General features: G+C 37.1%; 1 protein-coding gene across 1 annotated transcript in view; it reads right to left on the bottom strand.

Annotated features, from left to right (window-relative positions):
• ttll12 (tubulin tyrosine ligase-like family, member 12) overlaps positions 1-27012 on the bottom strand; it is a 102857-nt gene that overhangs the window by 30020 nt on the left and 45825 nt on the right. Inside the window, exons 6-9 of the mRNA XM_028817741.2 lie at positions 25717-25793; positions 20790-20906; positions 20263-20457; positions 13376-13487 (exon numbers count right to left, since the gene is read on the bottom strand). Of these exons, the coding sequence (XP_028673574.1) occupies positions 13376-13487; positions 20263-20457; positions 20790-20906; positions 25717-25793 (501 nt within the window). The remainder of the gene's footprint in view (positions 1-13375; positions 13488-20262; positions 20458-20789; positions 20907-25716; positions 25794-27012) is intronic.

Genomic DNA, 27012 nt, shown 5'->3' with positions numbered 1-27012 from the left:
TTGAAATGGTTCAGAAATTATAAGTGACTAGTAACGATTTAAGATGTAACAAGATTAAGCTTAGAACTAAATTTTTTCTTATTATAATTTTTCCTTTTTTGCTATTTTTAATTTTCTTTTTTGTGTGAACTGTTTTACTTTCAAACTTAACTAAACTTTTAAAAACGAAGATATTTTGTCTGTGGAATCATTTCTGCGCGTCAGGCTTTTGTTGAATCCCATTTTTTAAGTTGGAGCAGCTGAATTTTGGAAATTTTGGGAAAACGCAGCTACATTTTAGTCAGAAAACTGTATGCTTATCCAATTTCTAAACTTAAATGGGTTTATCCAGTCCCTCTTTACAGGGACCTGTTCTAAACAACTTGCGCAAAAATCAACACTGAAAGCTCTAAAAATGATTTGCTAGATGTATTAGTGCGAAATCAAGCAGAATGTCAGAAAGCAATTACCGAAATGACCAATGGCTTGGCTTCGTTAACTCAACAAAACAGAGCTACTACTCCACCTACAGCACCAACCCCAGCACCACGAGGTGAAGTACCACATAGACAGGTCCCCTTATTTTCAGGTGACCCACTTGCCTATGCAGATTTCATTAGAGCCTTCGATCACGCTGTAGGTCAAATACTAGAAGACCCACAAGATAAATTAGATTACTTGATTAAATATACAAGAGGTCCACCTCGAGAAATGATTAATGGTTGTACACAATTGCCACCAGAGGAAGGTTATAAAAAAGCTATAAAACAACCTGAAAGTTACTATGGCAACCAAGCGTTTGTAATAGATACCTACATAAGTAAGGCATTGAAATTGCCTCAAATAAAACAAGATGATGGAGATGCCTTGAGAGACTATGCAACATTTCTTGATAACTGTATCGACTCTATGACTATAAGCAAGACACAGAGATGCATTTAATAGCAATGAAAATTTCCGTACTATACTTTCAAAACTCCCACGCATGTTACAAATTATGTGGAGTAACGAAGCTTATGAAATTGAAGAAGAAGAAAGAGAGATTGACATTAGCGATTTAACTATCTTTTTACATAAACAGGCTAAGATACTTATGCATCCTATTTTTGGCAGAAAAGAGAAAAAGGAAAAGACTGAAAAGCTTGATTCTCCTCAGAAATACAGACATAGATCAGGAAGTATTTTTACCACAAGTATTTCTGATGTCGATGAAAAGGAGGCAAGAGAAACCTTTGTTGAAAGGTCTGTTAGTGATAACTGTGCATTTAAAAATCCTTGTGTATTCTGCCACGGTCAACATATGCTTGCTGAATGTAGTAAAATCAAAGAATTGCCGCACAAAGAAAGAATTGACTTTTTAAAATCTAAAGGTTTATGTTTTCGTTGTCTCAAACATGGGCATCTTGGTAAGAACTGTAAAGAAAGAATGAAATGTCAGACATGTTCTTTTCAGCACCCAGACATCCTGCATATCAAAAAGGATTCCGGGGCAATGTCTAAATCTACAGCTAGTGTGGCGAAATCTACTGAAAGGGAAACTGAGACTGGAACTTGTGCCTTTACTGGGGCCGGAGAAGAATGTGCATTACTAGTAGTTCCTGTTAAGGTAAAATCTAAGAAAGGTGAAAGGTATGTAGAAACATACGCCTTTATAGACCAAGGCAGTACAGTAACAATTTGCACTGAAAGGCTTCAGAGACAATTAAACCTTCAAGGGATAAGAACTCAAGCATTGTTCAAAACCATGAATAATTATGATGATGATTCAAAGGTGTTAACTCAAAGTTCTATCTTGACAGATTTACAAGTCTGCAGTCTCAATGATGATAAATATATTGATTTGCCAAAGGTCTTTACACAGGTCTCCATTCCAGTGGACAGAGAAAATATTCCACTACAAGAAGACATCGATAAGTGGCCATATCTTAAAGAGGTACGTCTAACTCATATTGACTCTGAAGTTGATCTTTTAATAGGAAACAACTACCCAGAAATCCTCAAGGAGTCACGAATTATACCTTGCCAAGGAGGTGGACCCTATGCAATGAAGACTGCACTTGGATGGGTGGTTGGTGGACCATACAAAGAGACAGATGACCTAGCAAAACAAAATGGTAAGCTACCCAAACATTCAACCAATCATGTGTCGATAACAGAGATTGAGGATATGTTACTGCAACAGTATAACACAGATTTTCCAGAACGCAGCTGTGAAGAAAAGGAGGAGATGTCACAGGAGGACATCAAGTTCATGCGCATAGCCTCGGAATCTGCAAGACTGGTAGGTGGCCATTATTCTTTAAATTTGCCTTTGAAGGATGAAACACTTATAATGCCAAACAATCGCTGTATTGCTGAACAGCGTGCTATTGGACTCAAAAGAAAACTGAGCAAAAATTCAGGTTTCCACGGAGACTATAAAGCCTTCATGAAAGACATTATAGACAATGGTTACACCGTTAAGGTACCCAAAGAAAACCTAAATTGCAACGAAGGCAGTGTGGTACATCCCACATCACGGTGTGTATCATCCAAAGAAAAATAAAATTCGAGTGGTCTTTGACTGCACAGCCACCTACCAGGGAGTCTCACTTAATGAGCAATTATTAAAAGGCCCCGACCTAACTAACTAACTCACTCATTGGCGTCCGTAAAAGATTCAGAAAGGAGCCAGTAGCACTAGTGGCAGATATTAAGTCAATGTTCTACCAAGTTAAAGTACCAGATAGAGACACTGATCTTTTACGTTTTTTGTGGTGGCCTGAAGGTAATTTAAATAAAGACCTTGAAGAATACAAAATGACAGTACATTTTTTTTGGTGCTACTTCTTCACCCAGTTGTGCTTCTTATGCTTTGCGTAGAACAGCCGAAGATGCCAAAGATACATTTCCTGAGGAAGCTGTTAACACCGTTCTCAATAACTTCTATGTGGATGACTGCTTAAGGTCAGTGACAACAGAAGAACAAGCTATAAAGCTGGCAAAGGACCTCCAAGCTCTATGCCTCAAAGGGGGATTTCATTTGACTAAGTGGGTGAGTAACAACAGAGAAGTTTTATTGTCTATACCAGAAGAAGACAGAGCTCATGAACAAAAGGACTTAGATTTGAGTCACAGTCTCCTTCCCACAGAGCGTGCCCTGGGTGTCCAGTGGTGCACAGAAACGGATAGTTTTAAATTTCAGATTAAGTTACAAAACAAGCCCGCTACAAGGCGTGGTATTCTGTCTGTTGTTAGCTTAGTTTATGATCCACTTGATTTTCTAGCACCCGCCCTATTGCCAGCAAAACTTATTCTAAGAGACTTATGCAAAGAGAAATTTGGGTGGGATGAAGAAGTAGAAGTCAAACACATTCAGAAATGGAAAAAATGGATGGATGATTTGCAGTTACTTACAAACTATAAAGTGAACAGATGCTTCAAACCTACTGGGTTTGGAACCATAAAGATAGCACAAATGCATTATTTTGCAGATGCTAGTGAAGATGGATATGGCACTGTCACTTACCTTGTCTTTACCAATGAAGGCAACATTCCTGATGGGCAAGTCAAGAGTTGCACCATTGAAACAGGTCACGATTCCAAGATTGGAGCTGACTGCAGCTGTTGTGGCAGTTAAAATGGACAAAATGCTTAAAGGTGAGCTTCAAATGCCCTTAGAAGAATCTACATTTTGGACTGATAGCACCACGGTGCTAAAATGCATTTCAAATGAAAGCACTCGGTTCAAGAACCTTGGTTGCCAACAGAATCTCCGTGATCAGAGATCATTCACAGCCTTCACAGTGGAGGTATGTCACATCTGCCCTTAATCCGGCTGATCAAACATCCAGAGGGCTAAGCATAGAAAACTTTCTCAAAAGCACCACATGGTCACAAGGTCCAAGTTTCTTATTGAAGCCTAAAATTGAGTGGCCAAAAAGACCAGATCAACCAAACGATTTACTCACTGAAGATGATCAAGAAGTTAAAACCTGTGCAGTTAACATGACAAAAATAGAGGAAGCAACCGAGCCCATCAACAAACTAATCACCTATTTTTCAGATTGGCATCGCTTGAAGAAAGCAACGGCTTGGTTTCTCAAGTTTAAAGACTTAATGCTGAACTTAAGAAATGAAAGAAAAACATTTCAATTAGAAGTCAGTCAGACTAAAAGTGATCCAGAAGGACAAAAATCACTCATTGCAAAGCACATGAAAAAGTATAAACTGACTTTAAAAACAAATCCAATTTCCTTAGACGATTTAATTAAAGCCGAATCAGAGCTTATCCGCCTCAGCCAACAGCAAGAATTTCCAGAAGAATTAAAGGCTTTAAAGAAAAAGACTTGTGTTAAAAAGAACAGTCAAATCTATAAACTTGACCCAATCATACAAGATGGAATACTGAGAGTTGGAGGAAGACTCTGCAAAGGTGCAATGCCTGAAGAAGCTAAACATCCTGCAGTTCTTCACAAGCATTCACATGTTGCTTCTCTCATATTGCAACACATTCATAAACGAATTGGACATTGTGGGCGCAACTATGTGCTCGCACAGTTACGCCAGAAATACTGGATACCACAAGCGAATTCAGCTATCAGAAAAATAATTTCAAAGTGCACAACGTGCAGAAGATACAATGCGAAAGTAGGTGAGCAAAAAATGGCAGATTTGCCAGAAGATCGCCTAGCACCAAACCAACCACCGTTTACAAATGTCGGAGTCGATTATTTTGGCCCCTTCCTAGTCAAAAGAGGAAGAAGCCTAGTTAAGAGGTACAGAGTAATCTTCACATGTTTAACAACCAGAGCTGCGCACATAGAGATTGCACATAGCTTAGACACTGATTCTTGTATCCAAGCCATACTCCGATTTACCGATAGAAGAGGACAAGTTAAAATCATGCGCTCAGACAATGGAACTAATTTTGTTGGGGCAGAAAGAGAGCTACGAGAAGCTATTAAAAAATTGGAACACAAAAAACTCAGCGACGCTATGATGCAAGAACAAATCAAATGGATTTTCAATCCACCATCAGCTTTTCATCAAGGTGGAGTGTGGGAAAGACAAATAAGGAGCATAAGAAAGATCTTAAATTCAACACTAAACCAACAAACACTCAATGATGAAAACCTTCCTATAATGATGTGTAGAGTGGAATCAATACTCAATAACAGACCCCTTACAAAGACATCAGATGACCCAAATGATTTAGAACCACTCACACCCAATCACTTGATGTTACTGAAGACAAAACCTAAATTACCACCCGAACTCGTTTCAGAGAATGAACCATACCCAAGAAGACGCTGGAAACAAATTCAATACATGGCCGACTTGTTTTGGAAAAGATGGATTAAAGAGTATTTACCAATACTTCAAGAACATCAAAAATGGCTTGCACCAAGAAGAAATTTTGAACCAGGGGACGTTGTTTTAATTGTAGATAAAGCTACACCTCGCAATTCCTGGGTAATGGGTCGAGTCATCAAGACAATGCCAGATGCCAAAGGTGCAGTCAGAAGAGTTTGTGTGCAGACCAAAACCAGCACACTGGACAGACCCGTGAACAAACTGTGCCTGCTTCAAGAAACAGCCAAAGTTTGAAATATAAAATTTTTAAAATGTTTGTTGCAGTGATATTGTTAGTAATTTGAAAATAATAGTTAATATAAAGTTAACTGGCTCATATTGAAGTAAAGTATAGTAATTGTCTCCGCTCCTGCATAGCCAATTAGGGGCCGGAAATGTAAGAGCCAATTTTAGAAAGTTAAAGTTTTGAGTTAAACTCATATTAATGTTTGCTTTATTTGAATAGAATATAATATCTTCTATAGTCATAAACAATGGTATAGTCTTTTTCCCCCTTTAAGTTAGTAAGACTCAGTTGTTGTTTAGAATAGGTCCCTGTAAAGAGGGACTGGATAAACCCATTTAAGTTTAGAAATTGGATAAGCATACAGTTTTCTGACCGTTTTGAAATGGTTCAGAAATTATAAGTGACAGTAACGATTTAAGATGTAACAAGATTAAGCTTAGAACTAAATTTTTTCTTATTATAATTTTTCCTTTTTTGCTATTTTTAATTTTCTTTTTTGTGTGAACTGTTTTACTTTCAAACTTAACTAAACTTTTAAAAACGAAGATATTTTGTCTGTGGAATCATTTCTGCGCGTCAGGCTTTTGTTGAATCCCATTTTTTAAGTTGGAGCAGCTGAATTTTGGAAATTGTGGGAAAACGCAGCTACAAGAGGTTACTATCAAAGGTAACACCAAGATTGCGGACTTGAGGTTTGGAAAAGACAGAGAAAGAGCCGAGACGTCCAAGACCAATTTGGAATTTAGCTGATGGACCCACTATAAGTACCTCCGTTTTATTTTGATTTAGATCAAGAAAATTATTAGCCATCCAGGGTCTTAGTTCAGACAGACAGTTGTGGAGCTGATTTGTTGTAGAGTTGCAGACAGGAATATAAACCTGAGTATCATCAGCATAGCACTGAAAAGAAATGTTAAAGTCATGAGAAGTCATGCTTTTAAAAAATAACAAAAGAACCATAAAGTTATGACTCCTTAATTAATATAAACCTTCAATATACTATGTTATTGATTATACCTTAAAATGTTAAATATCTGAATTTCAGTACAGATATTGATAAAACCTTGGCTCAATCTGTCAATGTATGCAGTGTGTCATCATTTGGGTTGCATATCGAATGCAAAATGCATGTATTTTTCATTACAGTGGATAGCAATGGAATGCATTCTGTTATGAATTTTCAATTAAATATTTTTTTTGTAGATAATTTTAAAGTCAAACCCAAGTGCTGCCCACAGAGGATTACAGGGCAGAAGACATACCTATACTATCAGTACTGTATGTGTGTTTTGAAAAAGAGGTTTCTGGAATGAGGAAACAAAATCTACAAATGCCTTTGGCTTTACTTTTAATGTATTATTGTTAATTTGCATTTCTTTCTTTGTTTGAAAACAGTGATGCATGTTATCTTTTCAATTTTGAAATGCTTTAATGTTGAAGAGAGCCTCATCTTCGACTCCCAACCTTCCACATCCTACCAGTATTTTGGGATTTTCAGTACCATAAGCTGTAGGACAAAGTTGGCATTTCCCATTCTGCTATGCTTTCATGGCACACCAGGCCTGTTAAGACAGCAGATTTAACAGGGATACAGGAATGCAGGCATCCAGCTGCACAAAACCCCCACTTACATTCCAAGCCAAGTGACTGAACTCCAGCTTGTACCAGGATCTGCCTGGACTTAATCTCATAACAAAGGTGCAAATCAGAGGTGATCCAACATCTATCCAGAGGCCCTTCTTGAGCCAGAAAGCACAAAATGGACTCAAGCAAGGACAAAGACCTACAATTTAAGGAAAGACAACTAAGATGGACAGAAGAACCAAGCTATTAGAAGATACTAGTTTTGTAACTGGAAGTGACTTTATCCATTTGGGAGAAGGTTCAAACTTCCTTTAAAACTCTCAGTACCATCCAGAAGAAGCTCTCTCTCTGGAATGTTTGCTGGACACTCACTGAACTCCTGAGGGATTCTCTTGGAGAGCGGGGACTCTCAAAATGACTGAAAACTTCAGAACCTTGATTTCAGACTAAAAGCTATGAGCTTTGCTTGGAGACCCAAAGCCAACAAATTTTTCTTTTTGTGAGCCAGACAGCCAAGATCCAGCTTGCCAAGCTAATCACTGAGCCCTGTCTGCTTAGGAGCAGCCATTACTTCAAGAATGGTACTTCAGCATCTAAACTCTTGGGCCAGAATGAGTGATGCCTTTTCCCTATGAAGTAGCACAAGGCAGCAGAAGGTAGGCAGAGGAAGCAACAGCACAACATTGACGTGAGATCATGCAGCAAAGAGAAAAAGTACACTACAACGTATGAAGAATTTTCCACTTGAACCTGAAGCAACAACAAACAACAACTTCAACCAGCATCGGACATCATCGATAAACACTTGGTATCATGAAACTATTTATCTGTGCCAAGATAAAGTAGAACTCTAAATACCAATAAATGGCCAGCCTATATGTTATATGTTTGTCTATCTAGTCTATCCGTGTCCAGTCTTATATACAATATATATAATATTTTATATTATACATATATATATATATATATATATATATATATATATATATATATATATATATATATATATTCACGCCATTCGTAGTCTGTGTCACAATCTGATTGTATGGGTGGTTACCTACCAGGTAACGCTTGTGGTTGGCCAGCAATCTGCTAACATCCGCCACGGTGCCCTCAGTTTGTGAGGAGCAGATCATAGAATGGTTGAAATAGTTTACCGTCAAATAAATGCAAAGAGTATGCGACACGTGTTTCGCCCTCATTCTGGGCTCATCAGGCGTACACACTCCACTGCACTCCCTCTCGGGAATCGAACCTCGGACGCCAGCGCCAGAGGCGATGCCCCTAACGTTGCGCCATGGCGTGTGGTTCGTTTATTTGACAGCATGTAGATCGGGGTAATTACATTCACGGCATTCGTAGTCTGTGTCACAATCTGATTGTATGGGTGGTTACCTACCAGGTAACGCTTGTGGTTGGCCAGCAATCTGTGACAGTAAACTATTTCAACCATTCTATGATCTGCTCCTCACAAACTGAGGGCACCGTGGCGGATGTTAGCAGAGGTGTAGCAGGCAGAGTAATGATTATGAAGCTGGAAATTGGAGGTGTGATGATGAATGTTGTTAGTGCATATGCACCGCAAGTTGGGTGTGCAATGGGTGAGAAAGAAGATTTTTGGAGTGAGTTGGATAAAGGGATGAACAGTGTACCCAAGGGACAGAAAGTGGTGATTGGAGTGGATTTCAATGGGCATGTTGGTGAAGGGAACAGTGGAGACGAGGAGGTGATGGGTAGGTATGGTGTCAAGAATAGGAATGAAGAAGGTCAGAGGATAGCGGATTTTGCCAAAAGGATGGACACGGCTGTGGTGAATACGTATTTTAAGAAGAGGGAGGAACATAAGGTTACGTACAAGAGTGGAGGATGATGCACGCAGGTAGTTTATATCCTATGCAGAAGAGATGATCTGAAGGAGATGGAAAACTGCAAAGTGGTGGCAGGGGAAAGTGTAGTTAAGCAGCATAGGATGACGGTCTGTAGGATGACGTTGGAGATCAAGAAGAGGAAGAGAGTAAGGGCAGAGCCAAGGATCAAATGGTGGAAGTTGAAAAAGGAAGACTGCAAGGTTGAGTTTAGGGAGGAGGTGAGACAGGCACTGGGTGGCAGTCAAGAGTTACCAGACAGCTGGGAAACTACAGCAGATATAGTAAGGGTGACAGCAAGAAGGGTGCTTGGCGTGACATCTGGAAAGAGGAAGGAGGAAAAGGAAACCTGGTGATGGAATGAGGAAATACAGGAGAGTATACAGAGGAAGAGGATGGCAAAGAACAAGTGGGATAGTCAGAGAGATGCAGAAAGTAGACAAGAGTACAAGGAGATAAGGCGCAAGGTGAAGAGATAGGTGGCAAATGCTAAAGAAAAGGCGTATGATGAGTTGTATGAGAGGTTGGACACTAAGGAGGGAGAAAAGGACCTGTACCGATTGGCTAGACAGAGGGACCGAGCTGGGAAAGATGTGCAGCAGGTTAGGGTGATAAAGGATAAAGACGGAAACATACTCATAAGCGAGGAGAGTGTGTTGAGCATATGGAAAGAATACTTTGAGAGGCTGATGAATGAAGAGAACGAGAGACAGAAGAGGTTGGATGATGTGGAGATAGTGAATCAGGAAGTGCAATGGATTAGCAAGGAAGAAGTAAGGACAGCTATGAAGAGGATGAAAAATGGAAAGGCCATTGGTCCAGATGACATACCTATGGAAGCATGGAGTTGTTTAGGAGAGATGGCAGTGAAGTTTTTAACCAGATTGTTTAATGGAATCTTGGAAAGTGAGCGGATGCCTGAGGAGTGGAGAAGAAGTGTACTGGTGCCGATATTTAAGAATAAGGGGGATGTGCAGGACTGCAGTAACTACAGAGGAAGAAAATTGATGAGCCACAGCATGAAGTTATGGGAAAGAGTAGTGGAAGCTAGATTAAGAAGTGAGGTGATGATTAGTGAGCAGCAGTATGGTTTCATTGCAAGAAAGAGCACCACAGATGCAATGTTTGCTCTGAGGATGTTGATGGAGAAGTTTAGAGAAGGCCAGAAGGAGTTGCATTGTGTCTTTGTGGACCTGGAGAAAGCATATGACAGGGTGCCTCGAGAGGAGCTGTGGTATTATATGAGGAAGTCGGGAGTGGCAGAGAAGTACGTAAGAGTTGTACAGAATATGTACGAGGGAAGTGTGACAGTGGTGAGGTCTGTGGTAGGAGTGACAGATGCATTCAACATGGAGGTGGGATTACATCAGGGATCAGCTCTGAGCCCTTTCTTATTTGCAATGGTGATGGACAGGTTGACAGATAGGGATTAGACAGGAGTCCCCAAGGACTATGATGTTTGCTGATGACATTGTGATCTGTAGTGATAGTAGGGAGCAAGTTGAGGAGACCCTGGAGAGGTGGAGATATGCTCTAGAGAGGAGAGGAATGAAGGTCAGTAGGAACATGACAGAATACATGTGTGTAAATGAGAGGGAGGTCAGTGGAATGGTGAGGAATGGTGACTTTGAAAGGAAACTGAAGCATGCCGAGTAAACCCACCAGAAAATCATGCAAATTCAAGGCAGGGAACACCCGGGACCCCCTTGCTGCGAGGCAGCTGTGCAACCTCCACGCCACCGTGTCCCCACATGATTAATACATGCTTTAATGCATTTCATCATGAAAATTATATCAAGTATTTATCTTAGCATTCTAGTATTTATTCTTAGCATTAGCAGTCTTAGTGCAAGAGGAAGTCAGCAATTAACACGGCTCGGGGAACACTTAACACAAAGCATTTAATGTGCTACATAACTTATGATGGGGTTTCAGAAAATCTAGTAAATTAAACATTCATTTTAAGATGAAATTTAGTTTACAATGTTCTACTTTAATGACGTAAGCGTCAAGAATAAAGTGAAAAGGTAGAGAATAAAGTCAACATGTTATCACACTGTTACACAGTACCCAGGTACATTACACAGTATTGAAAAAAAATAAAACAAGAACAACTTGGCTTACAGTATTATCCAGTAGTATAGAAACAGTATTCACACATTTGAACATAATGCTCCACATCCGACCTTTTAAAACCAAAATATCTCCAGACAACAGACACAGCTCCTTTTTTCAGCAAAAGTTCTTCTGTGTCATCATATTCAACTTTATCATCTGCTACTGCTTCAGTTTCAGAATGTTCTCTGTCCATTTTCACCGTTCAATACCTCCACTAACGCATGTACTCCTTGCATGCGTGTTTAGCAGTGCAGCAGTGAAAAATATCCCCCCTTAAACAGTTTCCCACTGCGTCATGTTCAGAACGTTGTTTAGGCTATTTAAACCGGTGTTGTGGTATAACAAAACTCCATATCATAACAAAAAGTGTATTCCGTGTCTGTGAGTCATATGATTTTAACTTGCTGAATTTGCTCAAGACCAGCTGCATGATGCAAAATTATAAAGGTTATCCTACAGCCTCTTCATTCTGCTGAGAACAATATCATAAGCGACCAATTTATGAACCTTTTAAACAGTACATGTAGTAGAAAATCCTCATTTTTTGAATTAAACTAAATACATTTCATCTTCTGTTTATAATGATTGCTCCAATTACTTACTATAGGATGTTTAGTCCAGGAAAAAATTACAAATAAAACTGCCTGAGAAACTCCATATATACAGACATATGTCTAACATAATTTCAATTTTCACTTTGTCAGGATCAGATTAGTAAGTGACCTAATAAGTGTTGTTTAATTCCTACTACTGTCGTTATTGCTGCTTTTATTTGTTTAATTCATATTTTAGAATGTTACGATTCTACTTTGTTCATTTTTTTTTCTTTTATTTTGGTGGTCTTTCATTTTTAATTGTTATTATCGTGACATCACTATGTTGAGAAAACATTACAGAGCATTCACAACAAGCATCAGAATTTTCTGGATAAGATGCAGAAATAATATAAAAATAATTTTACTATTTTATTTTTTTGGTTGTCACCTCACATTGCTAGTCAATATAGAAAGATGGCCTTGTTTCTGCTACAAAGGATAGTGGCATACACACTCCCATGTCCAACTGTATTGTACCATACAATTTTTAGGCTTACTTAATACTGAACAGGGTCGCAGGAGTTTGGAGCCTATCCCAGAAAGCATACAGCACAAGAAAGGAACAATTCCTGGACAGGGTGCCAGCCTATTGCAGGGTTCAACACACTCACACATGCGCACAACATACACACACTAGGGAAAAATCAGCATTGCCAGTCCACCTAACCTGCATGTCTATGGATTACAGGAGGAAACAGGAGCACCAGGAGGAAATCCACAGAGACATGGAGAAAAACACAAAATTCACACAGGGAAGACCTGGGACACTGATCTCCTTACCGCAAGACAGCAGCACTACCACTGTGCCACCATGCCATGCCACCCCATGTCCAACCTTTTGGATAAAACAATAAACAACAATTGCAATAGCATAGGGTAAACTGAAAATGAAAAGGTTTAGTTAGGCTATGACTTGAGAAGGAACTTGAGAGCAAATTATGGCAAGGAAATGTTTGTTTTTGTGATGTAAGATTAAGAAAAAATGAAAAATTAAAAGGCATAATACGATTACAATTTAAATATGATTTTGGCTATGATTTTTGAATAACGTTTTGGCATTGATAAAAGAATGCTTTTAACTACTATGCATCGTACCTCTGCCTGTTTTCTTAAAGATTCCCTTATCTCAAAGCAGACAAATACTTTCTGCCCCTCAAACCATTAAAAACTCTTGTTAAAAATAAAAACGGAAAGGGAAAGAATAAATAAATGCAAACAATTAAATGCAAACTTTTTGTACTGTTAAAAAAGTCATAGTTTCAACAATAAACTATTTGGAAAGGTACAAAAATCTTCTTTAATGTGAATATATATAGTGCATGCGATTTATACCTTTTTTAAATTAATGACTACTTAAAAAATCTGTGTTATTTGAATTTCTACCAGCTGATTTGTTTAACAGTTGATTTGAAGATGACTACATCACATTTATTGAAGGTCAGTTTAAATACTGATGAATTAAAAGCACAAAGTTATTATAAAAATATGTATAAATAAATAATCTACAAATAAGCTTCAGTGCAGCATTATCAAAATTGGTTCATGAGAAGATTCTGTTGTCTTCACAATTGTGTTATCTTGTCAAATAATTCTGAAAAACATAAGCATAAAAAAATATACATACAAAAAAATTATATGAAATGGTACAGTACCTTTGGTGTGCTTTCTCTCTGTCGAATGATATAGGATAGGTCATTTGTTATATGGGTGTCCAGGCCTCTTGCAAGGTTCCATGGCTTACAAATCCAATGATTATCTTTACCTCTAGAATAAAATTTTACCAATACATTGAAAACTATTAATTATGTACAATGACCAATGTTATTCTATCGTTCTCCTTATTTAATGCTCTACAAATAACAAATAATTAACAATGAATAATAAAATAATACAATGCAATACAATTAACTACAATTTTTAAAATCCATTAATTATACACACTAAATAAAATTTCCAAACCCACATAACCCAGCTGAAAGCAACTGAGAGATTACAGCGACACTCACAATTGGCCAATTTGGAACCCCCAACCAATCTAAAATGTTCACCTTTGGGAATGTGGGAGAAAAACTCAAAATAAACACAAAAAACAGTTAACGTTGAAATACATCATATACTGTATTTAGACTTTATTCTTTGATGGGCATTAGACCCTGCCAGTCTGAAATGGATTAAGTAGTTTTAAGAGAAAGATGGAAATATACTTTATACAGATTTACTTGTGGTGAGCTAGTGAACAAAAAAAAGATACACAACCAAAAACCCTGCTACTTTCATTGAGTAAAGCATAAGCTGGTTTCCTCAGATGATCATTACTTAAGGAACTTGTATATCTATATGTATTAAATATATCTGATGAAATTTAGTTATCCATTCATTCTATATTTTTGATGTTACAGGATGTTATATTTTTTTTCTTTTAAGCAAAACAGAGTCATGGTAACAACCTTTGATCATTTTAATATAATTTTTGTTCTTCAGATTTTAAAAAGTGGGTACAAAGCATGTGCCACAACAAATTATACATGATATGGACGAAAAAGTAAGCCAGAATAATAATTAACTAAAGGAGACATTTTATTTAATAATAATCTTAAAATATGTAATTTTAATCTTAAAAGATGTACTTTTATTCTCTAATAGAAACAAAAAAAATATGGAATATACATGAGATTTTATAGAAGTTTTTTCACTGTCTTTTGCTTTTCTGTTCTAGCACGTGTGACCATGCTGAAACCACATATCCTGTTTTACAGTTCTTTAATTCAATAGGTATAATAAAAATAGGAAAGGGAACATATTATTGTTTTTCCATGGCTCTAGCGGACCTTGGCAAAAATTAAAGGCAAATTGCAAGTTTTACAAAATAAAACAATGAGCTCCTATTCATAATTTTCCACAATTGTTGTGATTACATAATCACTGTGGACAAAGAACATCAGGAAGTTTAGTTGTAAAGGAATAAAATAATATAATTTATCTTTTTGATGTTAAGAAAACTATCCGTTAGGATATGACTTTATTTAACAACCTTTTTATCAAGTCTGACAATCTCTCTCACAACTTCACAGGTATGAGAGCAATATATTTTAAATCTTTGGTGTACAAATATAGATAACAACCCGTCTATCTAGTGAAATTGTTTCCTTGAAATGCTGCATTTTGGAGTCGAGTCAGAATGAAATACAGACTTGGTCCAAGAAGACATTTATTCAAATCCATTTCATGATAAGGAAATTTTAATTTTACAGTTTTATACCAATACGGCATTGAGATTTGTAGCACTTTAAAATGGACTTTGAATGAGTCACTTTTAAATAATTGTAATAACATTACTGAATACTGCTGACCTGCAACAATCTATGAGACAACAAAAGTACTGCATGCTGAGCATGCCTGTGCACCATTACCCCCCACCAGGCAATCTTTTGACTTGAAGTTAAGACATCGCACAGCCGCACTATCAACTCCATTACTTCTTTCCATTACAGTTTTTAAGGATGATGACTGTCTCGAAAGTTACAATTTTTCAATTTTAACATTCAGGTTGGGGAGCATGCACTGGTACAGCATATTGCTGCATCCTCCACACAACGAAACAGCTTGGCATTCCAGTTGGGAACCCTTAGGTAGACAAGTGGTCCAGTTCCACAACTCTAGAAATGTGCAGCCAGGTGTTACATAGGTATACCCTTGGCCTGCTCAATCTGCTCGTGTCCTCAACAATGAGGATCCTGCATGCTGGAAAACACTCGGGGAATCGCTGCACATGGCCATAGTACTATAACTGATGCTCCCTCACAATGGAAGTAATGTGCCTCATTTGGGACTCTGTGAGCAACTGTACATTTGAGACAAAGTCAAAGCAGTGGTACCCAAGGATTCTCTGAAGAAATACAGTACCAAAGGTGCCCAGTTACAGTCTCAGGTCACTGATTACCAACCATATAGCAAAACATGAAGCACCAGGACTCTAAAAGACTTGGACCTTCATTCTCTTGCAAAGATATCGAAAGCACCACATATCCCTTTCCATCAACGTCATGACCCCCGCCCTCCCCCCTCCAAGCTCTCCCAATCAGTCTACTGACTCCATATGTCACTGCTGAGGTAAGTAAACCCCTCGATGTGGTCAACATTCTCTCCGCAGACAGACACACTGCTGATGGCTGTGCTCTAGAAGTTATTAGAGGCCTGGATCTTGGTCCAGACACTCAAACTCCTCACTCAATCTCTCGAAAATCCAAATCAGAGCCTCCATTGACTCTGTGAAGATCATAGCACCACCTGCAAAGTCGAGACCAGTAAATCTTTCTTCACCAACAGATGCCCCACAGCCACTGGACCCCATAACCCTACCCAACACCCAGTCTGTAGTAATAACTGAACACACACCTGATGAACACCAGAATCAACTGGGAAGAATTCAGAGGTTCTGCCCCCACTATGCACAGCAGCACTCACAGTGTCAGTGTACAGGCCTGCCATGTCATCCAGCAACTTCTGGGGGATCCTGCAAAGGCTCAGGAGGTCCCACAGGGCAGCTTGATCAACTGAGTCGAACGCTATATGAAAATCAACAAAGGCTGCAAAGAAACTCTGATGATATTTGTGCTTACACTCGATGAAAACCCTCAGTTCCAAGATGCAATCGATGGTAGACTTCTTAGGCGTAAAACCAGACTGCTCCAGTTACTGGCAGGTGAGCAAGTGACCACGGATCCTATTAAGGATAACCCTAGCGAGGACTTTACCTGGCACTGAGAGCAGTATTATCCTCCTGTAGTTGCTGTAATCCAGGTGATCACCCTTCCCTTTCCAGATAGGGACAACAATCCCATTTTCTAGTCAGTAGGGATCTCCCAAATGGAAGCAAAAATTGCTTGCAATGCCAAGAGGAAGTTCACCCCAGATACCACAGATCTCTGCAGCATTCCCTACCCTCAGCTGATTTACCAACTGCATAATCTCAGTGAGATTCTTAGTGGTTCTTAGTTTATTGGAAGATCAGCCTCAAGAACCTTGGACCCAGAGATGTCCAACATCCTAGCTGGTGGATCAGCTTTAAACAGCTGCTCAAAGTAGCCAGCGCAGCAAGTCAAAACTGTAGTTTCATCTGTATGGACTGTTACGTCACCCATCCTGACTGCGACTCTCCAAGGTACAGATTTGGATGTACGTAATGCTTCAATTCCTCTGTAAGCAGGACATGGGTTGCTAGACCATAGATGGAATGTCACTTGCTCACTGATTCTTCTATCAAATGCACAAACACCTCCTTTAATACTGACATTTATTGATATTTATATTCATGTGTTTTTTAATGTATAGTTTAATCATTGAGGGCATAGCAAAAACAAGAGAGTATGATTGTTTAACTGCAAATATATAGACTCTTTACTACTTTCTTGTGTATCATGGAGAGCTGGCTGAAACCTGATATACCTTAGATTATTTTAATGCTAGACAGATTTAATTTTACTCATTTTGGCAGAGACCCAGTTTGGTGTGAAAAAAGTGGGGAATGGACATCTATGTAAATGTGGACTAATGTAAAAGAGTGCATATTACAGTTAAAATTAATATTTATAATCCAGAAATAGACATACAGGCTGTTGGAATTCATCTGCGGATAGACATTAAGTTATATTATCCTTATTAAGTTTTATATTCCTCCCTCTGCAAATTTGGACTCTGCAACAAAAATAATATGTTCAATTAGCAAAACTCTAATGGCAACTCACTGTTACCCTGTAGTTATAATTTGTTGCAACTTCAACCATGTGAGTTTAGAAGGAACTATGACAAACTTTCATCAGTATGTGTCATGCTCCACTAAAAGGATGGATTCAAAAAGTTGCAAGAAACACACCTTAAGGAATATGTCACATATTACATTGATAGTGTTACCTAGTTTCATGCAACAAATCTCCAATTCTACTTCATCCCAAATAGGTGCTCCATTAGTGTCAGGACTTTATCTTTGTTTTATGTTTTTGTGAATCTTGTACTTTTCCCACCACTCCATTGCTTTTTTCTTAACTGTAATTTTGCCCTGGTCCCTCTCCCTTTAATAATGGGAGTGACCTGACCTACACATGCTACACATTGCCCCAGTCCTTTGGAAAGCCATTAGCTAACTTTCTTGACTTTTGTGAGTTTTTGTTCATCCTTTTAACGTTTTTTGTATTGCTCTTTTTTGATCTTGGTTTCTTATTTTTGTTTTAGGTCTTTCCTATTAGTTTTTTTATGGACTTGTTTTTATTGCAATTGGAGTGCTTTTTTAGTGGATAAGTACTTCCTCAGTTATTTCTAAAATTCATTGTTGTTTTGGATATTTATGTGTTTTTTTTAACTTTATGTTGTGTTTTGGTTAATTGAGCTAGGGGTTTTAACAGGTCCCCTTATCTTGTTTTCAGGTTTGGTCTTTTGAGAATGTAGGTCAAGACCTGCCTTGAGTTTCAGGGCTATGCCTGCTTTGTGTTTCTAGGAATTCCAAGACCAGTTTTTAACACTGAAGCCTTTTAATGTTTTGCAAACCTTGAAATCATAATGATTGTGTGATGCGTTTACATACCCATCTTGAGACAATGCATGCTTTACGACATGATGCCCAAACTATCTATTGGTAAAAAAAAAAAAAAAAAAAGTACACTATGACCATAAAGGGATCCCTAGGGCCAGTACAAATGATCCTTATTTTGCTCAGTTTGTACTAAGAGACGTTATACTTGCTAAGAAAACATTCCTGACATTGTTCCACTACCGTTGTCAGCCTGCACCACAGACAGAAGGAAACATGGACTGAAACTTCTTATATCAAATTATGACCCCTTCATTGTTAAAAAAATAAATACATAAACAGACCAGGAAAAATTTTTTTAAACTTTCAATTGTGTAATTTTTATATTCAGTTATCCACTCTGCAGCCACATCTTGAAATTCTTAAGCTGATGGAAATGAAGCACAGAGTGGTGTTCTGCAGTTGTAGCTGTGAGCGCTGAAGTCGGAAAACGACGGGATAAACACCAATTTAAAATTAAAAGCAATTTCTCTATTATTTATTCTTTATTCTTGGTGAGTAAAAAAAACTGTGAGACTGCCCTGTTGGAGAATGCGGGCAGACTGGAGAAAGAAAAAACTGTTCACCCTTTTATCACCTAGCTTGTTCATTAGCCAAAGAGAGAACAGAAAAAAACATAATAGTTCACCCTGAGGTCACACATAGATTAGGGGACATCTCGATTTATGACATAAAAGTGTAGAGAAAAGCAAAGCAAAATGACACCTTTTATTGGCTAACTAAAAAGATTACATCTAATTACATCTTGCCTGAAGAAGGGGCCTGAGTTGCCTCGAAAGCTTGCATATTGTAATCTTTTTAGTTAGCCAATAAAAGGTGTCATTTTGCTTGGCTTTTCTCTACATTCATAATGGCTAAAACGGTACAACACCCTAGTACTACTGACATAGGAGTGTAAAAGAACAAAGCAGTACCAGGAGCCGACATTATCTAAAGAATGTAATCGTCTAAGTACCCACACAAACCCATTTTAAGGAGTTTTCTTAAAGTTCATTGCATTAGTTATAAAGAGACCACATTCCTACAATTCCAACATCTTCACCAGATCACATCTGTTTGATTAGATTAATAATCCCCATTCATTAACTCACAAGTAACCTGTTTTCTTATAATATTAAACAAGAGTAAAGAAAGATCACTTTGATTTATAATATCATAGGGTGTTCTTTTAATATAAGGGGTTAACATTTTCACATAGAAGAATTAAATCAGTCTCATATTCCGTGTAAAAACATAATTCCTTTCCTACCTAAATGCAGATAAAATCATATAGAAGTATAAAATTATATAGTTCTCTGCAGCATGATTAACACAAAATACAGTCATTGGTATTTTGTGAGTTAAATACTTATCATCTGCAGTGGGCTGGCTCCCTGCCCGGGGTCTGCTTCCTGCCTTGCGCCCTGTATTGGCTGGGATTGGCTCCAGCAGACCCCCGCAACCCTGCAGTCAGGACACAGCAGGTTGGACAATGGATGGATAGATGGATACTTATAATCATTACAGTTAATAATGTTTTTTCTGCGTTCTCATAGCCCATCTGCTTCCAGGTTGGGGTTTAGATATGCACTTTGCATACCAATGTTATAAAGGTTTTTTTACCGCATTTGAGGTCATTAAATAAGGTTGAAAATATATGGCAATTTTAGATAGAACTTCTTATGACATTTCTCATTAATAAGGTAATTTTGCCCACAAAACTGACTTTATCTTACTCATTTTAATGATAGGTTGAAAAACTAAACATCTTAACCATGTCTGCAAGCTCTGTATATTGAGATACAGCCTCATGATCAGTTGTGTGCATGAGAAGGCAATTTGAATTAATGACCAGATGTATCAAATAAAGTGGGCGCAGTATGAGCGTTTGTGTGTAGGTTTTTTAATACTAATAAAAGACTCTTCAGTACTGAAATATTTCTAATCATATATAACCACTAATTGTTTTTTTTTTACCTTGCTTGGTTTTGTTGATAGTAGCTAATAAACTGTGGCAGCTCAGTTTGAAGATTAAATGTAAGTGGCAGCCATTTTGTACTTTCTACCAAGCCAAGTCTTCTTACCACAGAAGCCAAGCAATCTTTCACTGTCACAATGTTCTCACATGGAAATTGATTCACTAGAACATGAGGTCTCTCTTCACTCAACTTTCTGTAAAAGGAAAAAAACATATTTTAATAGACTTAAGATAAAAGCACTCCTAAAGATGCTTTCCTAAAATCCCTAATAAGACAAATGTCTGATAACATTTTGAAAAAACAAAAGCGGTTAAATGACTTCAACAATGAAAAAGTTAGAAATGCAAAGCAACAGTCTGTATTTTTCATTTGCATCTGTTTCAGTAATGTTTTAATTTTTTTTTTTTAAATTTCACTACAACTGATATAATCATAGTTTTATTAGTTAAAAACCAGTAATGTTAAAATTATAAAAATAAATATTTGCTGAATTTCATTTCAACTAAATAAAATATTAAAAATCACCTGTAGTCTTTAATGTGAGAATACATGAAAAGGATGTCTGCCTCATCTTTGCAACTAGTGAAAATAAAACGTGGATGTTTCATATTTTCATGAATGTATGTCATCTCAGTTAAAACCCTGGGAAAAAAACAAACAACTGTAAGGAACTTCCATTACTTGCTTGAGTTGTACATTAACTAAAAACTACCAACAAATTATAACCGTTTAGTTAGAGGAACTAGAAAAAGTTACTGGTGTTGAGTAACTTAAATTAGTAACGAATCTGATATGATCAGAAAAGTTATATTCAGATATTAAAAAATGGGTTTAATGATGAAAGCCAAATTCACAAACTAGCAAGTAAGGATCAACTACTATATACAGCAGACTGGATAATGTACTGGTACTGTTCGGACTGGTTTTCTTGGTCCAGTCATACTGTATATTGATAGAAAAAAGAACCATTATGTCATATCTCCCTCCTATAAAATTGTTCTTACTTTATGACTGCAATCTTAAGTAATTAGATTGTATGAGCATAGAAAGACAAAATCTCAGTTAATGGTTTAATTGTTAGAAGCAGTTGATTTTTATATGAGAAGTACAGGTTTGTATTTGCACTTTCATCTTTAATTCCACTTCAAATTATTATTATTATTTAAATTTTCATTGATTTTATTGAAATCACACAACATTACATACAAATACATCAATTTTACAAGAATAGGATTAAAAACAAATCAACCCCCACCCCTGAGAAAGATGGCATGGCCAGCAGAATAATATTTAAACTTGGTAAAAATAAGCAAACAGATAGAGTAATAAGTGAATATAGATAAATGGAGAAGACAAAAAAAAGGGAGAGAATCTGCTTCCTCAGTGCTTTAAAAGCTTATTCTAAAATGTTATTGATTAGATCCTGCCAGGTTTGGAAAAAGTTCTGCACAGATCCTCTAAGTGAGAATATTATTTTTCCAATTTCAAATAATATATAACATCAGTTACCCATTGACTTAAAAGAGAAGAGTTAGGATTCTTCCAGTTGAGCAAGAGAAGTCTACGTGCCAATAGTGTAGTAAAGACAATTACAGTTTGTTTGTCCTTCTCCACTTTAAGCCCATCTGGAAGTACACCAAACACAGCTGTTAGTGGATTAGGAGGTATTGTGACACCAAGGCTGTCTGAAAGGCATTTAAAAATCTTGGTCCAAAATGATGTTAGTTTGGTGCAGGCCCAGAACATGTGACCCAGTGAGGCTGGAACTTGATTGCAGCATTCGCAGGTTGGATCTTGCCCTGGAAACATTTTGGATAATTTTAAGCGAGACAGATGTGCTCGATATATAACTTTTAGTTGAATAATTGTATGCTTTGCACATATGGAGCTCAAGTGAATTCTCTGCATTGCTACCTTCCACTCCTTTTCTGATATGTTAAGGGAGAGATCCTTTTCCCATTGTCCTCTTGGATCTTTGAAAGGGAGGGAATGTAAAATGGTTTTATATATTGCAGAGATTCTGTCTAAGTCCTTGAAACTGATGAGTATTTTTTCCAGCATAGATGGAGGTGGGAGATGAGGGAAATTGTGCAGGTTCTGTTTAACAAAGTTTCTAATTTGAAGATAGTGAAAGAAATGTGTTGCTGGAAAGTTAAATTTAGAATGTAATTGTTCATAGGATGCAATGACGTTGTCTATGTACAGATCTCTAAGTGATTTAATCCCAAATGTTTTCCAGACATTAAAAACTGCATATGTTTGCGATGGTTGAAAAAGATGGTTCTCGTGCAGTGGTGTCACCAATAAAAGATTCTCTATCTTAAAATGTTTCCTACATTGGTTCCCATAATCTGAGTGAGTGAAGCACTATTGGGTTATTAGTATGTTAGTGATAATTTGCATTTATTGGGGCGCAAAGCAAGGAATATAAAGATGAACTGCAGGATTCTATTTCTATTGCAGACCAAGCCTGCATATGTTCATCTATTTGTGTCAATGTCCAGGTTTTTATACGTTGTATGTTTGCTGCCCAGTAGTAAAACTGAAAGTTAGGCAGAGCCATGCCACCTTCTGCCTTTGTAGGGTCGCTCTTTGGATACGTGGATGTTTTGAATTCCAAATAAATGTGGTTATGGTTGAATCTACAGTAATTTCTTAAAGAACGAGTTATTGATGTATATAGGAATATTTTGAAATAAAAAGAGAAGCTTAGGGAGGATAATCATCTTAACAATGTTAATTCTTCCAGCTAAAGTGAGATGAAGGGTTGATCATCTATGCTAGTCTTGCTTGATTTTTTCCATACAGACAGCAAAATTTTGTTGATAAAGAGCTTTATGGTTACTTGAGATGTTTACCCCTAGATATTTGAACTGATCTGCGATGATAAAAGGGAAGGTGTCCAATCTAATATTGTGTGCTTCAGAATTCACTGGCAAGAGCATACTTTTAGTCAAATTAATTCTGAGACCAGAAATCTTTTGGAATTCTGTTAGTGCTGTTAGGACTGTAGGCACAGTATTTTGTGGGTCTGATATATACAGTACCATATCATCTGCATATAAAGAAATTTTCTGTTCCAAGTCCTTCTGTGATAATCCCCTTTATCTCATAAGCAGTAGTGGTGACAAGGGTCATCCTTGTCTGGTACCACATTCTAGTTTAAAGTAGTCTGAATTAATGTTGTTAATACAAACTGAAGCTTCTGTATTGGTATACAGTAGTTTAATCCATGCACAAATGTTTGAGCCAAACCCACATTTCTCCAATGTAGTGAAAAGGTAGTTCCATTCAATCATATCAAATGCTTTTTCTGCATCCAAGGATAATAAAATTTCTGGGATATTTGACTTTGCGGGTGAGTATATTACATTAAACAGGCGTCGAAGATTGGATGCTAAATGTAGGCCTTTAATAAATCCAGTTTGATTTTGTGATATTACTGAAGGTAGCACTTTCTCCATCCTTCTAGCTAGGACTTTGGATAGTATTTTAACATCATTATTCAGAAGTGAAATTGGTCTGTATGGTGCACATTGTAATACATCCTTGTTTTGTTTAGGAAAGACGGTGATTGATGCTTGACGAAAAGTTTAAGGTAGAATTTTATTGTCTCTAGCTTCTGTTAATGTTGCTAATAGAAGGGGAGCTAGCCAAGTGGAGAACTTCTTATAAAATTCGGCAGGGTAGCCATCGGGGCCTGCTGCTTTCCCACTCTGAAGTGACTTTATAGCATCTAGAAATTCTGGTAGCGCTAGAGGTTTATCCAATTCCTCTGCACTAAGAGTATCTATTTGTGGTATCTGTAATGCATCCAGAAATGCATTAGATTGTGTCTTGTTTTCTTTAAACTCAGTAGAATATAAGGATTTATACTAGTCTCTAAATGTGTGCATTATATTTTTATGGTCAATGATTATGTCTCCGTTTGTGTTGGTAATTGCTGGGATTGCATTGCGAACTTCTTGCCTGTGGGTTTGTTAAGCTAATGGCTTATTAGCTTTCTCTCCATGTTTATAGTAATGATGTCTTGATTTAAAAATGAGTTGTTCAGTGTCTTTAGTTGTTAAGAGGTTGAGCTCTGAATGCAGAGCCTTTTCCTATGAAGAGGCTCACTTGGACACCTGGCGTGTTCTTCATCTATTGTAGTAATTTCGTTGGTTAGCTTTGATACCTACTTGCTTTCTAATTTTTTTTTGTGGGAAAGATATGAGATAATCTGTCCTCTTAGGAAGGCCTTCAGGGTTTCCCAATGTGTCCCTGCAGAGACCTCTGAGGATATATTTGTCTCTAGAAAAAAAAAAAGATTTGTTTTGATATAAATTCTGTAAAGTTCTCGTCTGCTAATAAAAATGGGTTAAGACGCCATCTGCGAGATGAGTACGTGGGGCATAATGATTTTATCTCCAGGATCAGAGGGGCATGGTCGGAAATAACAATAGCGTCGTACTTGCAGGATTTAATCGTAGGCAAGAAATGGTTATCTACAAAAACATAATCAACTCTTGAGTAGCAATGATGCATTGGTGAGTAGAAGGAATATGTTCTTGAATTTGGGTTTAGAAATCTCCAGGGGTCTGATTAGATGTGATCAGTTACAAACTGTGTAATTGTCTTTGCAGTGTTAGATGTCACCGCCCCTGTGGCAGGAGACCTATCTAGGTCTGGATTTAAAACACAATTAAAATCCCCAGCCACTATAATTTTATGTGTTCACATTGGGAATGGATGCAAATACATTTTGGATGAATTTCCTATCGTCCACATTGGGTGGATAAACATTTATCAAAATCACTTTACAATTAAATAAATTACCCATAACAATAATGTATCTCCCTTCAGGATCAGATACAACATCTGACACTACAAATGAGACTGTTCTATGTATGAGAATTCCCACACCTCTAGTTTTTTTTTGTAAAGCTAGAATGGAACATTTGGCCTGTCCAGTCTTTTTGCAGCCGGAACTGACTCTTGCTCAATAAGTGGGTCTCCTGTAAAAATACTATTTTAGCGTTTAGACCTGTCAGGTGAGAGAATACTTTCTTTCAAAGTCAAAGGGAAGCACAACTTTCAATTGACCACCTTAAATACCTTTTCTCATGATCGGACACACCTGTCTATGAAGTTCAAGGCTTAAGGAGCTAATCCAACCAATTTGGTGTTGCAAGTAATCAGTATTGAGCAGTTACATGCATTCAAATCAGCAAAATTACAAGGGGACCCAAATTTTTGCACAGCCAGTTTTTCACATTTGGTTTAATTTCATACAACTAAATACTGCTTCACTAAAAATCTTTGTTCGGAAAACACCCCAGTACTCAGATGTTCCTAGGAAATGAAAGACATACCTCTGTTATCTTTTGTTTGAAAGTAGAGTAAATTATTATGCAGGCTGAGAGGGGCTCCCAAACTTTTTCATATGACTGTATTATTTGAAAGTTACACTTACCTAAATATCTTGTCTTTTGGATATACCTGAGGCTCAACTGGAAGAGGAAGAGTTTCTTTGTTCTCTTGAAAAATTGTCTAAACATGATAACATAAGTTTCAACTGGAGTTATTTATTCTGTGATTTGTAAATATGCTGCACCATATTAAAAATTGTGCAATAATAACTTAGAAACAATTTTTTCACATTAGACATCTGATCAGTCACTCAGACATGAAAAGCTCACAAATAACTAATCAAACTTGTTTAATCTTTTTTGGATACAATGACATTGAAAGGAAATAATTGTATTACTCTTCTACAATAATTCTATGAAACTTGATATATTCTAAATTAAACACACATTTCCTTTAGAACATGCAAGAAGCTGAAATTTTTTAGGCATATAATGGATATGGCACTTTTTCAGCTATGTGCAGCATATGTAGGAATACTTATTTTGGAAATCAGTGGTCTCATCCATGGTTTCCTTTTATGAACACTCTTCTTGTTCAGTGTTTTCCTTACAGTGGACACATAAACAGAGATGGCCAAACTCAAGAGATTTATGCAGATCAACTGCCATTATCCCTGGATCTTTTCTGAACTGCATGCTATACTCTTCCTATGTTTATGTAGCATGAACACTCCTAGTGAGGGTGGCAACAGTACTCTGCTTCCTCCATTTGTAGACAGTTTATCTTATTTACTATAGGTTAATGAACACCCAGATCTTTAGAAATGTTTTTGAGGCTTTTTAAAATTTTATGCATCTCTACAATTCTTCTTGCTACTTTCTCTGATATTTCTTTTCTTGACCGATTTTTTTCTTTATTGCAAATAAGTTACAACACATATAGATGAGATTCCATACAGAATTACTATATTACCAAACAGCTTAACCAGGGAGTCAGGATATCAACAAATAAGATTGTAGCACAACCCACCTCGACCATGCAAACTACAGTAAAAGGTATCTATTCTGTTAGAATGTTTTTCACCGATTTCTACCTATCAAGAGCATTGTTAATTTTGGCCATGGTAATGTCTAAGTGAGTTTGTTAATTTTACTGGAAATGACAATACCTGACAGCAAGATTATCTGGGCACTTTCATTAGGAAGATAAAAGGGGTTCTACTGCAACTGTAAAAACATAGGTGGCTAAAACCAAAGCACTATTATTGCAGATTCCTGGCCAGTTAACAAGTATATGAAAACATACAAATATTCCAAGCATGACAGATCAGTAAGGTAAAAAAAATAACCCAATATTAATAATTAAAAATAGTACAGGATTAAACTAAAATTAATAATTA

Source organism: Erpetoichthys calabaricus, chromosome 1, assembly GCF_900747795.2.
Source record: "Erpetoichthys calabaricus chromosome 1, fErpCal1.3, whole genome shotgun sequence".
Taxonomy (NCBI): domain Eukaryota; kingdom Metazoa; phylum Chordata; class Cladistia; order Polypteriformes; family Polypteridae; genus Erpetoichthys; species Erpetoichthys calabaricus.
The sequence above is the reverse complement of the archived record's forward strand: the minus strand, read 5'-3'. Positions and strand labels throughout refer to the sequence as shown.